General features: G+C 42.3%; 1 protein-coding gene across 1 annotated transcript in view; it reads left to right on the top strand.

Annotated features, from left to right (window-relative positions):
• LOC142742993 (protein argonaute-4-like) overlaps positions 1 to 13,683 on the top strand; it is a 67,063-nt gene that overhangs the window by 25,339 nt on the left and 28,041 nt on the right. The window contains 5 exon segments of the mRNA XM_075853300.1: positions 3,544 to 3,678; positions 3,753 to 3,840; positions 6,907 to 7,054; positions 8,978 to 9,097; positions 11,055 to 11,183. Coding sequence (XP_075709415.1) covers positions 3,544 to 3,678; positions 3,753 to 3,840; positions 6,907 to 7,054; positions 8,978 to 9,097; positions 11,055 to 11,183 — 620 coding nt within the window.

Below are 13,683 nucleotides of genomic sequence, written 5' to 3'. Positions count from 1 at the left end.
CAGAAGCTGGGCGTTCTGAAGAGAAGTGGATGATACTTCTCATCAGAGCGCCCAGCTAGTAAAAGTAGTAAAAACGCCCCGATGTACGCACATAATACACGCCCACTTGGACTTTTACTTTTAAACACACCCACTTGGACTTTTGCAAGCCTCATTTGCATAACTACAAAAATAGTCATAACTTGGCCAAAAATGCTCGTTTTTTAAAAATAAAAACGTTACTGTAATCTACATTGCAGCGCCTATCTGCTGCAATAGCAGATAGGGGTTGCAAAATCTGGTGACAGAGCCTCTTTAAGACAGATGAAACTAAGATCAACCTGTAGCAGAATGATAGGAGGAAGAAAGTATGGAGAAGGCTTGGAACGGCTCATGATCCAAAGCACACCACATCCTCTGTAAAACATGGTGGAGGCAGTGTGATGGCATGGGCATGCATGGCTGCCAAAGCCACAGGGTCACTAGTGTTTATTGATGATGGGACTGAAGACCGAGGCAGCCGGATGAATTCTGAAGTGTTCAGAGATATTCTTTCTGCTCAGATTCAACCAAATGCAGCAAGGTTGATTGTCCATCTGTACTGTGAAGCGATATCCAATCACCCAAAACATACAGCGAAAGCAACCCGGGAGTCTTTTAAGGACATACACTTCTCATTGTTCCAGCTCAGCATGATCCACAGCACAGTATGATTGTGCAGTGAAAGAAGCTGGGCTGGAACAATGAGAAGTGTATTACGCTGATTGGTCACTGATTGGTCAGCCTCATACACTTCTTTACAACACCCACTTGGTCAAAAGTAAAAACACGCCCAGTTGGGCATTAAGAAACTAAATCTAAAATTGCTCAGAACTTGCTCAAAAATGATCGTTTTTCAAAATAAAAACCACTGCTGTTATCTACATTACAGCGCCAATCAGATTATGTAGGAGATAGGGCACTTATAATCTGGTGACGGAGCCTCTTTAAAGAGGCTCTGTCACCACATTATATGTGGCCTATATTGTACATGATGTGATCAGCGCTGTAATGTAGTTTACAGCAGTGGTTTATTTAGAAAAAATCAAGCACAGTAAAGGGAAGTCGGCACCACTCTCAATCTTCACAGCATGGAACAGGCAGATGCAAGTGGAATCAGGGTTTTTCTCTTAAAGGGAATGTGTTGCCAGAAAAACATGTTTGTTTTTTTTAAAAATTAAACATTTAGTGTGTGGGTGATTAAACATTGTTCAAATTTTTTTTATTTTTTTCTCGAGTCAGGAAATATTATAAATTAATTCTAATTTATAATACTACCCATTTTTGGTCACTAGATGGAGCTATCCCCAAAATTGCAGCTTTGCAAAATTGGGTAAAAAGCCCTCGCTCTAGTGAGCTCTCAGCATCCCCCCCTCCTTTATCCTGGCTAGTGCCGGGATAAACGAGGGGTTTGAACGGTGTAACCTCCTACACTGTGTCGCCATTTTTTGAGCTAACACACAGTGTAGTAGGTTTACATACAGTAGTAAACACACACAAACACGAACATACATTGAAATCTCTTACCTGCTCCTGCCGCCGCGGCTCCCTCCGGCCCGTCCGCTCCGTTTGCTGCCGCTGGTCCAAGTGCACAAATCCGGAAGCCGCGACCGGAAGTAGTAATATTACTGTCCGGCCGCGACTTCCGGTCCACAGGAAAATGGCGCCGGACGGCGCCAATTTCGAATTGGACTGTGTGGGAGCGGCGCATGCGCAGTTCCCACACAGACGCCGTACACTGAAGTCAATGGGACGGGAGCCGTTCGCAGTCCCTATGGGACTGTGGCTGCCGTATTCCATGTCTGTATGTGTCGTTAATCGAAACACACAGAAATGGAACAAAAAATGGCAGCCCCCATAGGGAAGAAAAAGTGTAAAAATAAGAAAAAGTAAAACACAAACACACAAATGAATATAAACGTTTTTAATAAAGCACTAACATCTTTAACATATAAAAAAATAATTTGTGATGACACTGTTCCTTTAAGCAAACTTCGGGCGGTGCTCAGCATAAAAACAGACGGTCTTGTAGTATAATGTGAATGAGAGAAATGAAAATGCGGCACTCACCCGTTTGCAAATCTTAACTTTATTGTGTCACCTTGGCGAGGGTAAAAGCATTACAGGGAGGACAGCTAGTTGTACAACTAGCTGTCCTCCCTGTAATGCTTTTACCCTCGCCAAGGTGAACAATAAAAGTTAAGAAGATTTGCAAACGGGTGAGTGCCGCATTTTCATTTCTCTCATTCACGTTTATTTAGAAAAACTATTATTTGATCAGTTATGACCTATATTCGCTTTATGCTAATACGTTTCTCAATGGACAACTGGGCGTGTTTTACTATATGACCAAGTGGGCGTTGTGGAGAGAAGTGTATGATGCTGACCAATCAGGGACCAATCGGCGTCATACACTTCTCTCCATTCATTTATACAGCACATAGCGATATAGCTATATCGCTATGTGCAGCCACATAAACACACTATAACGTTACTGCAGTGTCCTGACAATGAATATACATTACCTCCAGCCAGGACGGGATGAGTATTCATTCTCCTGACCACTTCTCTGTGATTTACAGCATAGCAGGTTTAGTCTCGTGAGATTACGCTGTAAGCGGTCATTTACAGCGAGATCGTGCTGTGCTGTAGTCTCACGCAGACGCTACAGACGTAGTCAGGATTCTGAATACACATCACGTCCTGGCTGGAGATAATGTATATTCATTGTCCGGACTCCAGTAATGTTATAGTGTGTTTATGTGGCGGCACATATTGATATAGCTATATTGCTAGTGCAGTGTAAATGAATGGAGAGAAGAGTATGACGCCGATTGGTCACTGATTGGTCAGCGTCATACACTTCTCTCCACAACACCCACTTGGTCATATAGTAAAACACGCCCAGTTTTCCATTGAGAAACTCATGAGCATAAAGCTAATATAGGTCATAACTCCGTAAAAAAATGATCGTTTTTCTAAATAAAAAAACTGCTGTAATCTACATTATAGCGCCGATCACATCATGTACAATATAGGGCACTTATAATGTGGTGACAGAGCCTCTTTAAACCTGAAAGTCTACACTTCAATTGCATCTCAGTTGTTTCATTTCAAATCCAACATGATGGCATGCAGAGCCCAAATCATGAAGATTGTGTCATATATATACATACACACCACACCACACATGTATGTACCAGAGTAAAATCTATGCCAGCAATTAGCTGGTACATAGATTTGTTCTATAATTTACGCCTTGTTCTTGCATAAGTTATAGTAAATTTGGCGGGCCACAACACTTCTGCTAAGCACCGCCCATTTTTATTTTTTTTTAAAAGTAGCATGAGCGTTAGAAATGGTAAGAAAAAAAAAGGTTTTCCTGCAAATTGCAAAGCTTGTGCTTTTTGAAACTTTTCAATGCCAGAAAACTGTAGAAAAGTCACCAATTATATCCCCCCCCCCCCCCCCCCCCAGTGTGGTGCATTTATATTTCGGGTCCTTACATTTATCTATCTCTTTCAGTTTCTGCAACTGCTTTTTATCGTGCTCAGCCAGTCATTGAGTTCATGTGTGAAGTCCTTGATGTTCAAAACATCAATGAACAGACCAAGCCTCTGACAGACTCCCAGCGTGTGAAATTCACCAAAGAAATAAGAGGTCAATCATAGAATTTTTCTTACTCTTTCCCTCTTCTGGTGATCACTTTTTAATCTTACATACTTGCTCTTCAGGTTTAAAAGTGGAGGTCACACATTGCGGACAGATGAAGAGGAAGTATAGAGTGTGTAATGTTACCAGGAGGCCAGCAAGTCATCAGACGTAAGCGTGTTTTCATATTATTCCCACTAATAGTCTTGCAAAAGAGAATTTACAATAACCTAGTTTGAAAATGTTTCTAAATAAGTTAACTTTTTTTTTTGTATACTAATAGAAATTTCCAGTCTGTATTTCGCACTGAAATGGCGGGATGAATTTATAAAAGCACCCGTCTCGAAGGACCTAGAGTCCTTTGATTTCCAGTCAAAAAACACTTCAAAATAAGGGCCTTTCCTAAGAATGTCAGCATACGTTGTATGCTGGCTTTTTTCCACGTACAGAGACCTGATAAGTTTTCTTATGTCTCCATTCAATGTATTTTGTCCTAGCTTTGTTTAGTTTTTTTTCTCATCTCCATCAACTATTCTATTTAGAGAGGGGAGCGTATAAACTTCTAGGGTATGTTCACACGCAGCATAAACGCTCTCGTTTTTACATAACTCATTTCATTTTGAAAATCCACAGAGTTATCCATGAGACAAATCTCATACACATGCTGTGGAAAAAAATCAGGAGAAAGACAGTTGATGAATTAACCTGCGGTGTGTGTGTGTGTTTTTTTTTTTTTAAATCCGCACCGTGTGAATTTATGCATCGGAGATGTTGCACTTTAGTTGTGGGGTTTCCCCATTGAATTCAATGGGAGGTAAAACCTGCAACAGATAGCAAGTGTTGCAATTTTGGTGGCGGAAAAAGCTGTGATTCCCCTCAAATTGTTTAAAATGAATAAAAAATGTGTTCTTACCCTGTTCTCTGTTGTCATTGTGATTCGTTCTTCTTTTCTCTTTCCAGGCCGGCCTCCTGGGATGATTTTGCACCCCATGTGACTGCTGCAGCCAATCACAGGTTGCAGCTGTCACATGGTCTGCAGCATTATCCCAGGAGTCCGGCCTGCATGGAGGCCGTAGGGCTCTTGCTATGGCAACAGAGAGCAAGGTAAGTATAAGCTTTTGTTTTTTGTTTTTTTTTTTATATTTATTGTTTTTAAACCACTACTTTCTGCAGCTTTAGATTCTGCACAAAAAACTGCACCATGATTTGGTGCAGTTCGGGCGGAATTCCCTGCAGGTTCTGGGATGGATACCCTGTGTGTTTTTATGCAGCTTAAAGAGGCTCTGTCACCAGATTTTGCAACCCCTATCTGCTATTGCAGCAGATCGGCGCTGCAATGTAGATTACAGTAACGTTTTTATTTTTAAAAAACGAGCATTTTTGGCCAAGTTATGACCATTTTTGTATTTATGCAAATGAGGCTTGCAAAAGTCCAAGTGGGTGTGTTCAAAAGTAAAAGTCCAACTGGGCGTGTATTATGTGCGTACATCGGGGCGTTTTTACTACTTTTACTAGCTGGGCGTTCTGACGAGAAGTATCATCCACTTCTCTTCAGAACGCCCAGCTTCTGGCAGATCACGCTGTGACGTCACTCACAGGTCCTGCATCGTGTCAGACGAGCGAGGACACATCGGCACCAGAGGCTTCAGTTGATTCTGCAGCAGCATCGGCGTTTGCAGGTAAGTCGATGTAGCTACTTACCTGCAAACGCTGATGCTGCTGCAGAATCATCTGTAGCCTCTGGTGCCGATGTGTCCTCGCTCGTCTGACACGATGCAGGACCTGTGAGTGACGTCACAGCGTGATCTGCCAGAAGCTGGGCGTTCTGAAGAGAAGTGGATGATACTTCTCGTCAGAGCGCCCAGCTAGTAAAAGTAGTAAACACGCCCCGATGTACGCACCTAATACACGCCCACTTGGACTTTTACTTTTAAACACACCCACTTGGACTTTTGCAAGCCTCATTTGCATAAATACAAAAATGGTCATAACTTGCTCGTTTTTAAAAAATAAAAACGTTACTGTAATCTACATTGCAGCGCCGATCTGCTGCAATAGCAGATAGGGGTTGCAAAATCTGGTGACAGAGCCTCTTTAACCACCCTGTGTGAACATACCCCTACAGCTGCCTACTTGAGTGCTTGTAATTCATACAGTGTAGCTAGCAGTATTTTAAGGCCTGTCACAAATGTAAAAATGGGGAATACATTTAAAATCTGTGCGCTGGTCTTCAAAGCTTCTTCTAGAGTGTGCTTCCAGTCAATACAGACAAATCATGCAAATATCCCATATATTTGGTTGCCCTCAGCTTCCTCATGGCAATATCCACTAATCCCTGAATGTTTCTGCAGCCTGATTGCTAAAGAAAGCTGGCTTTTTTATTTTTTATTTTTTTTATTTTTTTTTTATTTTGAGTAGGGGTTTTCATGATCCATTTGCCTAAAAGGCGTTATCTTGCAACATACATTTATGGCATATCTACAGGACATGCAATGAATGTCTGATAGCTGCCTGGGACCCGCACCAATCTCCAGAACAGTCCCTTGTTCCTGCCCGGTGAGGCAGCCACTACATCCTGGCGAGGAAGGCGGTCGGGATTCCGAAACAGCTGAGCTTCGCTGTTGCCGAAACTCTCATAAAAGTAAATAAGTGTTACAGAAACCGTGTAGCACAGAGAACTTGGCTGTTTCCAGAGTCCTGACCACCTTCACTGCCAGGATGCGGCAGCCAATGGCCGCTTCACCAGGCAGGAATGGGGTCGGTGCGGGTTACAAAACGTGGGACCTGTATCTATCCGACATTTACGGCATATCCTGTGAATATGCCATAGATGTCGGTCGCTGAATAACCCCTTTAAGTTGAGCATTTCATATTGAAGCACTCTCCCACTTGTCATAATATTTTTAACATGTAACTGATATATATGTGACGTTAAAGATGCTATGTTGAGGCAGGCAGCAAATGTGTTGCCCGACTGCTGGTAAAGGAATAACCTACCTGGCAACGGTGAGATGATGTCTAAGCAGAAGTCTTCAAGCTAGTAGTGTTTTGTAGTTGCCAAAGCATAATCCCATAGATAAAACATAAAAAGATAGTTTTATCAGCACATCATTTGTCCTTCGAAAAATAGACTATTTGGGATATGCCGTTTACATGAACAGGACCTCTCTACATAATTGTCACGGACTGTACATTGTTGTAACCCTCGGTATCGGTTAATGTTTTTTCCGCTTCTAGTTTTCCCTTGCAGTTAGAGAATGGCCAGGCAATGGAGTGTACAGTGGCCCAATACTTCAAGCAAAAATACAGTTTGCAGTTAAAATATCCTCACCTACCTTGTCTGCAAGTGGGTCAAGAGCAGAAACACACTTATTTACCCCTTGAGGTAAGTGCTTTACCCCTTCTATCTGCAGCCATTTTGTTTTTCATAGTTTTTCCAAAAGCCATGATTTTTTTCTTTCATTTCTCCATTGAGATAGCCGTATGAGGGCCTGTTTTTTTTTGTGGGACGAGTTGTAGTTTTTGCAAAATGAAAAAAGGTTTGGACCCTTGGTAGTTGGCAGGTCTAATATAACAATTAAACAACAAGATGCCAAAGGCAAAAGCGACCCTATTTCCCAACTACCATTAAATTGTATTTAGAATCTTTAATGTGCTATTACAGCAAACAGACATACAGACAAAACCAACATAAAAGGTAAAATTATCAATGCATGGATAGGGTCAATAGCCGTTCGTGGTTATAGCAATGTGCATATGTGCATGCCGTTTGGATAGTCCCTGTCGGAAACAGTGTGCCGATTGTATAAACAATAAATGTAGCAGTGACACGTGTGTCTGTCGTCCGTGTCTACAGACAGACTGATACAGCAAGCACCGACACCGACAGCGTACTTCTAGGCAGTAAGGTAGTTAAATTGCTAAATTGCCCTAATACCAGCATGTATTAAAATAGAACAGAGAGCCCCCCCGACATGTTTCGTTACTGAGTAGCGTCCTCAGGGGTTCATGGGGCTACGGTAGCCCCATGAACCCCTGAGGACGCTACTCAGTAGCGAAACATGTCGGGGGGGCTCTCTGTTCTATTTTAATACATGCTGGTATTAGGGCAATTTAGCAATTTAACTACCTTACTGCCTAGAAGTACGCTGTCGGTGTCGGTGCTTGCTGTATCAGTCTGTCTGTAGACACGGACGACAGACACACGTGTCACTGCTACATTTATTGTTTATACAATCGGCACACTGTTTCCGACAGGGACTATCCAAACGGCATGCACATATGCACATTGCTATAACCACGAACGGCTATTGACCCTATCCATGCATTGATAATTTTACCTTTTATGTTGGTTTTGTCTGTATGTCTGTTTGCTGTAATAGCACATTAAAGATTCTAAATACAATTTAATGGTAGTTGGGAAATAGGGTCGCTTTTGCCTTTGGCATCTTGTTGTTGAGTTGTAGTTTTTGGCACCATTTTTTGTACTGTTTAATGTACTGGGGAAAAAAATATTTTGTAGGGTAAAATGGGAAAAAAATAGGTTTCGCTCAATTGGTTTTTTTGGTTCACCATGCGGTAAAAACGACATGTTAACTATATTCTGCAGGTCAAAAGATTAGATACAAAATTATTTTTTTTATTTTTCTGTTTTACTACTTTTACAAGGAAAAAAAAGAATTGTTAAAATTTTGTTTAGTGTTGCTGTATTCTAAGCCAATTTAGTATTTTTTTTTCTTTCTTGCAGTATTGTAGTATATCATGATTTTTACAGGCTCCTGTTAAGCCTTTCCTCTGCATGGCCTAATAGGAGCACAAAGATTGCAGACCTGGGGGAGTTCATTAGTCCCCAAGGCTGCCATAACCATCAGCACCTCGGGCCGTCAAAGGGGGTCGCTCTCTCTCTTTCTAATGGCTTAGATGCTTGTCGCTATTGCCTGGGGATCTAAGGGGTTAAATCAGCTGGATCACGCTCGTATTGAATTGTCGGCCGACACCTGCAACTTGTTATGCTTTACCTAAGTGGGAAGAGGTTAATAGAAGCTAGATATCCGATGTGTTCTATTGGCTAATGGGAGTGGAAAGTTATATGATGCTCTAATCTGGTGTGACGTTTGAAAGTCAAAACTTTTCCTTGTAGCTGGCCTGCTCAGCACTTTCATCTCTCTTCTCTGACAATGTGAGGTTTCAGAAGTAATAAAACACACAGGAAAAAAAAATCTCATGTTGAAGTACTTCTATATGACGTAGCACATCGTGTTATAAAGGATTGTTTTTCAACACAAGAGTTATTTGTACATTTTCCTAGGTCTGTAACATTGTGGCTGGACAACGATGCATTAAGAAACTGACTGATAACCAGACCTCAACTATGATCAAAGCAACTGCCAGGTCTGCCCCAGACCGACAAGAAGAGATCAGCAGGCTGGTGGGTACTTCTAGAGGGGTCATCAAAGTGTGGAGTTTATTAGTATGAGCGTATAACTCCCGATTAGCAAGGGCTATATGTCCAGCTCTCCGTTACAATAGCTACAGACATATATTCAAGTAGCAATGCCTCTGCACAAAGATGAATGGCTCAAGGATGGTTGTGCACCAGTGATTGGTTCCCAGGGAGAGCGGAGAGTGGCATGGGGTGGGGAAGGTTTATATGCATACAGACAGACTCGTAGGCTCTGTGCTTGGTTGGCTAATAGATATAAAGTCCATGGGTGCTTATATGGATGACAAGGAGCAGCTTCTTGTGTAAGAAACTGCAGGAAGACTTAAAATAGTTACTACGTTTACAAAAAAAATGATATGGTACAGCGTAGTAGACTACTCTATTCCATCTATAAACCGTATACCCTGCAATATATGTATTTTTTTTACAATCGGACCACCTGGACGACATATCCCACTATGTGCCTATACAATAGGGACAAAAAAAATCTGATGAGTTGAAGCAGGACTCCAAGAAGATATAAATAAAAAATTGCTTTAATCACCCTTTGTCTCTGTGAACAATGGGTGATTAAAGCGATTTTGAAATATACATCATGGAGTCCTGCTTCAACTCATTGGAGTTTTTTGTGAATACTGAAGGGGACTGAGTCAAACCATCTGAGGTTAGCAACCGCCATACAAGGTTTTACAGGGCAGCTCTTGTATTTTGGGATTGGCTATAAGTTGCAGCCCCCGTTGGAGGTATATGTTGGCAGATCCTCCCAACTTGTACCTCACCTTTGGAAGAGGGGTGGTAACAAAGTTGTTCACCTTCCAGCTACTTGCTTCCCACCATGACTGCCCTTTCTCCCAGCTCGGCAGGCACTGGCCAAACCACCCGGCCTCATATGTTTCTATAGAGAGGGGGAGAGGCAGTGGGATGACAGTCAGCAGTACGGCAGGTGACACACAAGGGGTTTACCTTTGTCTGGGCTACATCCTTGGGCATGGACTGGTGAGTCCTATTCATAGTGTGGGAGGGGTTCTTCTCGTTATGAGAAGTGACGTTGAACAGGGGAGAACAATGGGCCTTGCTGCACAGCAGTAATAAAGGCTTGAAGCCCCCGGTCAACAGACACCTGGCACTCACTGAACAGTGCCCACATACCCCGTCCAGACACCATTTATGAACTGCGGACAGCTTTCCAGCAACAGACAGGTAGAACCCGCAGGCTTTGTGATCAGTGAATGATTTACCCGATAGGATCACCACCAGGCAATGCGCAGCTGACACCTTGTCACAAGCGATCAGCAAGGTCGCAGATCAATCGGGTCATTAGAAACTGGAAGGAATTTACACTCTGATCACAGCATTTTCTTCATTCAGGGGGACTTCAGTGATTTCCCCTTTCCTTACAATTGTGTAATATTGCTGCCCACTCGTTGAACTGGCCCTGCTCTGCCATCCTCTCTCCCTGGTTTTAAAGCATTGTCACCCCTCTCCTATTCATCTCCGCTCCTGGCTCAATGCAGATTGTAAAAAAAAAAAAGTATACTATGCAGTATACAGGTTTTTTTTTTAATACGATGGTAGGCTATGAGTGACGTATCCCACTGTATGGCTTTTACAGTGGGATATGTCCCAGCCTTCCGTTACAGGTATCCTCCTGACATATACATCAGACGTGCGCAGTGCCTAAGCGTTCATAAGTACTGTCGCGTTTCATTTTTGGTTGAACGTACTTGTAATCTATGTCTGGGTCATCTGTTTTGTGTAGATATCAAATGTGGTATGTTTTAAGTTGGTCATTAAGAAAATGTTTGTGCGTCGATTCACCAACTAGCAAGTCAGATGACGCACACACGGGCAACATCTGTTGTCCAAAATTATAGAATGCCAATGTAAGTATTTGGTTCAAAGTTGTTTGGTATAGATGTAATATATCATTTTATTTTTATAGGTGAAGAGTAATAGCATGGTGGGAGGACCAGACCCATATCTGAAAGAGTTTGGTATAGTTGTACATAATGAAATGACAGAGCTCACTGGCAGGGTGCTTCCAGCTCCCATGCTTCAGTATGGCGGCCGGGTAAGAGTTTGACTTCATTACTTTTAAATGTATCTAATTTAATGAATGCGGCCTAGTTTAGTTCTTTAAATTAAATACACGACACCTTCCCTTTAGGGTCAGTTCACACAGTTTTTGATTAGGAAAACGTGCCAAAAATGCCTCCCATTGATTTCAATTGGAGGCAGAGGCAATTTTTTCCCACGAGCGGAAAAAACGGCTCTCGGGGGGGGGGGGGGGGAAGGGACATGCTCTATCTTCAGGCGTTTACTTCTCTGACCTCCCATTGACCTCAATATGAGGCAGAGAAAGCGTATTTCGCTGCGTTTTTTGCCCGTAGAGCTCAATGACTTGGTGAAAAACGCAGCAAAAATCTGCGTTCCCGCAGAGCAAAACCTGCCTCAAAAGTCCAAGCGGAATTTAAAGGCAGATTTTCTGCCTGCAAAAAACTGTGTGAACCCAGTCTAAGGCCTCATGCACACGACCGTAAAAACTCCCGTTATTACGGGTCGTAATTACGACCCGTAATAACGTGCTCATAGACTTCTATTGGCCACGGGTACCTCCCCGTATGCTTACGGGAAGGTGCCCGTGCCGTTGAAAAAGATAGAACATGTCCTATTTCAGGCCGTAATAACGGCACGGACAGCCCATAGAAGATTATGGGGCTCCCGTAATGACGGGTGGCTATATGTGTGCACCCGTCATTACGGGAGCGTTGCTAGACGTCAGTAAATAGTCACTGTCCAGGGAGCTGAAAGAGTTAACTGATCGGCAGTAACTCTTTCAGCACCCTGGACAGTAAATTCCGATCAGAATATAGAGCAACCTGTAAAAAATAAAAATAAAAGACGTTCATACTTACCGAGAACTTCCTGCTTCCTCCAGTCCGGTCTCCTGGCCGTTGCCTTGGGGACGCGTCCCTCTCGACATCCGGCCCGACGTCCTGGCCGTCCCTGGATGACGTTTCAGCCCATGTGACCGTTGCAGCCAATCACAGGTCAATCACAGGCTGCAGCGGTCACATGGACTGCCGCGTCATCCAGGGATTTCGGGCTGGATGTGATGAATTTCTTTAACTTTTATTACAGAAAGGGCTGTCCCTTCTCTCTATCCTGCACTGATAGAGAGAAGGGGCTGCCAATTAGTGCAGTGCTATTTTGCCGCCAAAAACGTGCCCGTAAATACGGGTGACACCGGACCCATATTTACGGGCACGGGTCCGTAAATACTGGTGCAAAACCGGTCGAATACGTGTGACACCGGACCCGTATTTACGCCAGTATTTACGGGTGGGAAAAAATACGGTCGTGTGCATGAGGCCTAAGAGTCATTAATTAGATTTAAGTACATAAATGTTTGGACTCCTTTTTTATTTTTTGTAATTCCTTCCCTGGGGCAGCCATATTGGAGACGCGTGCTTCCTGTGTAGTCAGTACAGCAGTACTTCCTGGGAGTCAATTTACAGAGAAATCAAATCAATTTTTACGGATTCCATGAAGTGGAATACAGCTCCTCCTGTAGAAACCAGGGGAGATGCATACCGATCCTTATCTGTGTGTAGTGTTACTCTCCTTCCTTTCCTAGGCTTCCAGTATTGCAATAGAGCGGTTATTCACTCCTCATCCTGTGCCTATATGTACAGCAAAGATGACAAATGCGCTACAGAGAGCAGGAAATATCATCGTATTGTGACTGTTCTAGTGGCCAGCGTGAAAAACTAATATTTTAAGATTTTGTTCTATGTGGATAGTTATATAAAAATGTAAGCGCCACCAATGTTTTAAAAAAAAATGTATGTACTAATAACCTGATTTTCAATGTCCTTTTCTGACTACACATTCCCTTTAAAATTGCAATTATTTATATTTCCTCTCTACATAATAAGTCATAACAAATGCTATGAAGAACTTTTTATTTTACTTTTGGGTGAAATGGATAAAAAAACGCAAATCTCTCCTTTGTCTTTTGTGATTTTGTTTTTTTACGGCGTTTCCATCGCACCATAAATGACTTTCATTCTGTCAGACAATCATGACAATACCCAAAACATTTATTTTTGCCACCACATTGTGAGAGCCATAACTTATTTTTTGCTGGACGAGTTGTAGTTTTCATAAATATCTCGGATTACAAATGGCCTTTTGCTAACTTTTTTTTTTATTATTATTTTTTTCTCTTTTTTTATTACTTTTTTCCTGGGAGGCAAGATGACTTAAAAACAGCAACTTTGGCCATTGCTTTAGTGTTTTTTTAAAAAAAAATTAACCAGCAATTACCATTCAGGATAAATGTTTTAATTTCATAGAACGGGTGACCTAAGGATTCTGCGTTATCAATTGTGTAGTTTTTTTATTTATTTAAAGGCAACCTTTCAGAAGGATTAGGTCCCCAAGCAGCCCACCATCAACCGGTTATCCAGGACTGTAATAGATGCCCAATGATGCCCTTGTATATGCTTGTGGATGCAAATTAGGTGAAAAATGTCATAGGGGAGGTGCTGCTCCTCTGCGGAGTGACG

This window comes from Rhinoderma darwinii, chromosome 2, assembly GCF_050947455.1.
Source record: "Rhinoderma darwinii isolate aRhiDar2 chromosome 2, aRhiDar2.hap1, whole genome shotgun sequence".
NCBI classification, from domain to species: Eukaryota; Metazoa; Chordata; class Amphibia; order Anura; family Rhinodermatidae; genus Rhinoderma; species Rhinoderma darwinii.
Note: the sequence above shows the minus strand (reverse complement) of the source record. Positions and strands in the feature narration are given on the sequence as shown.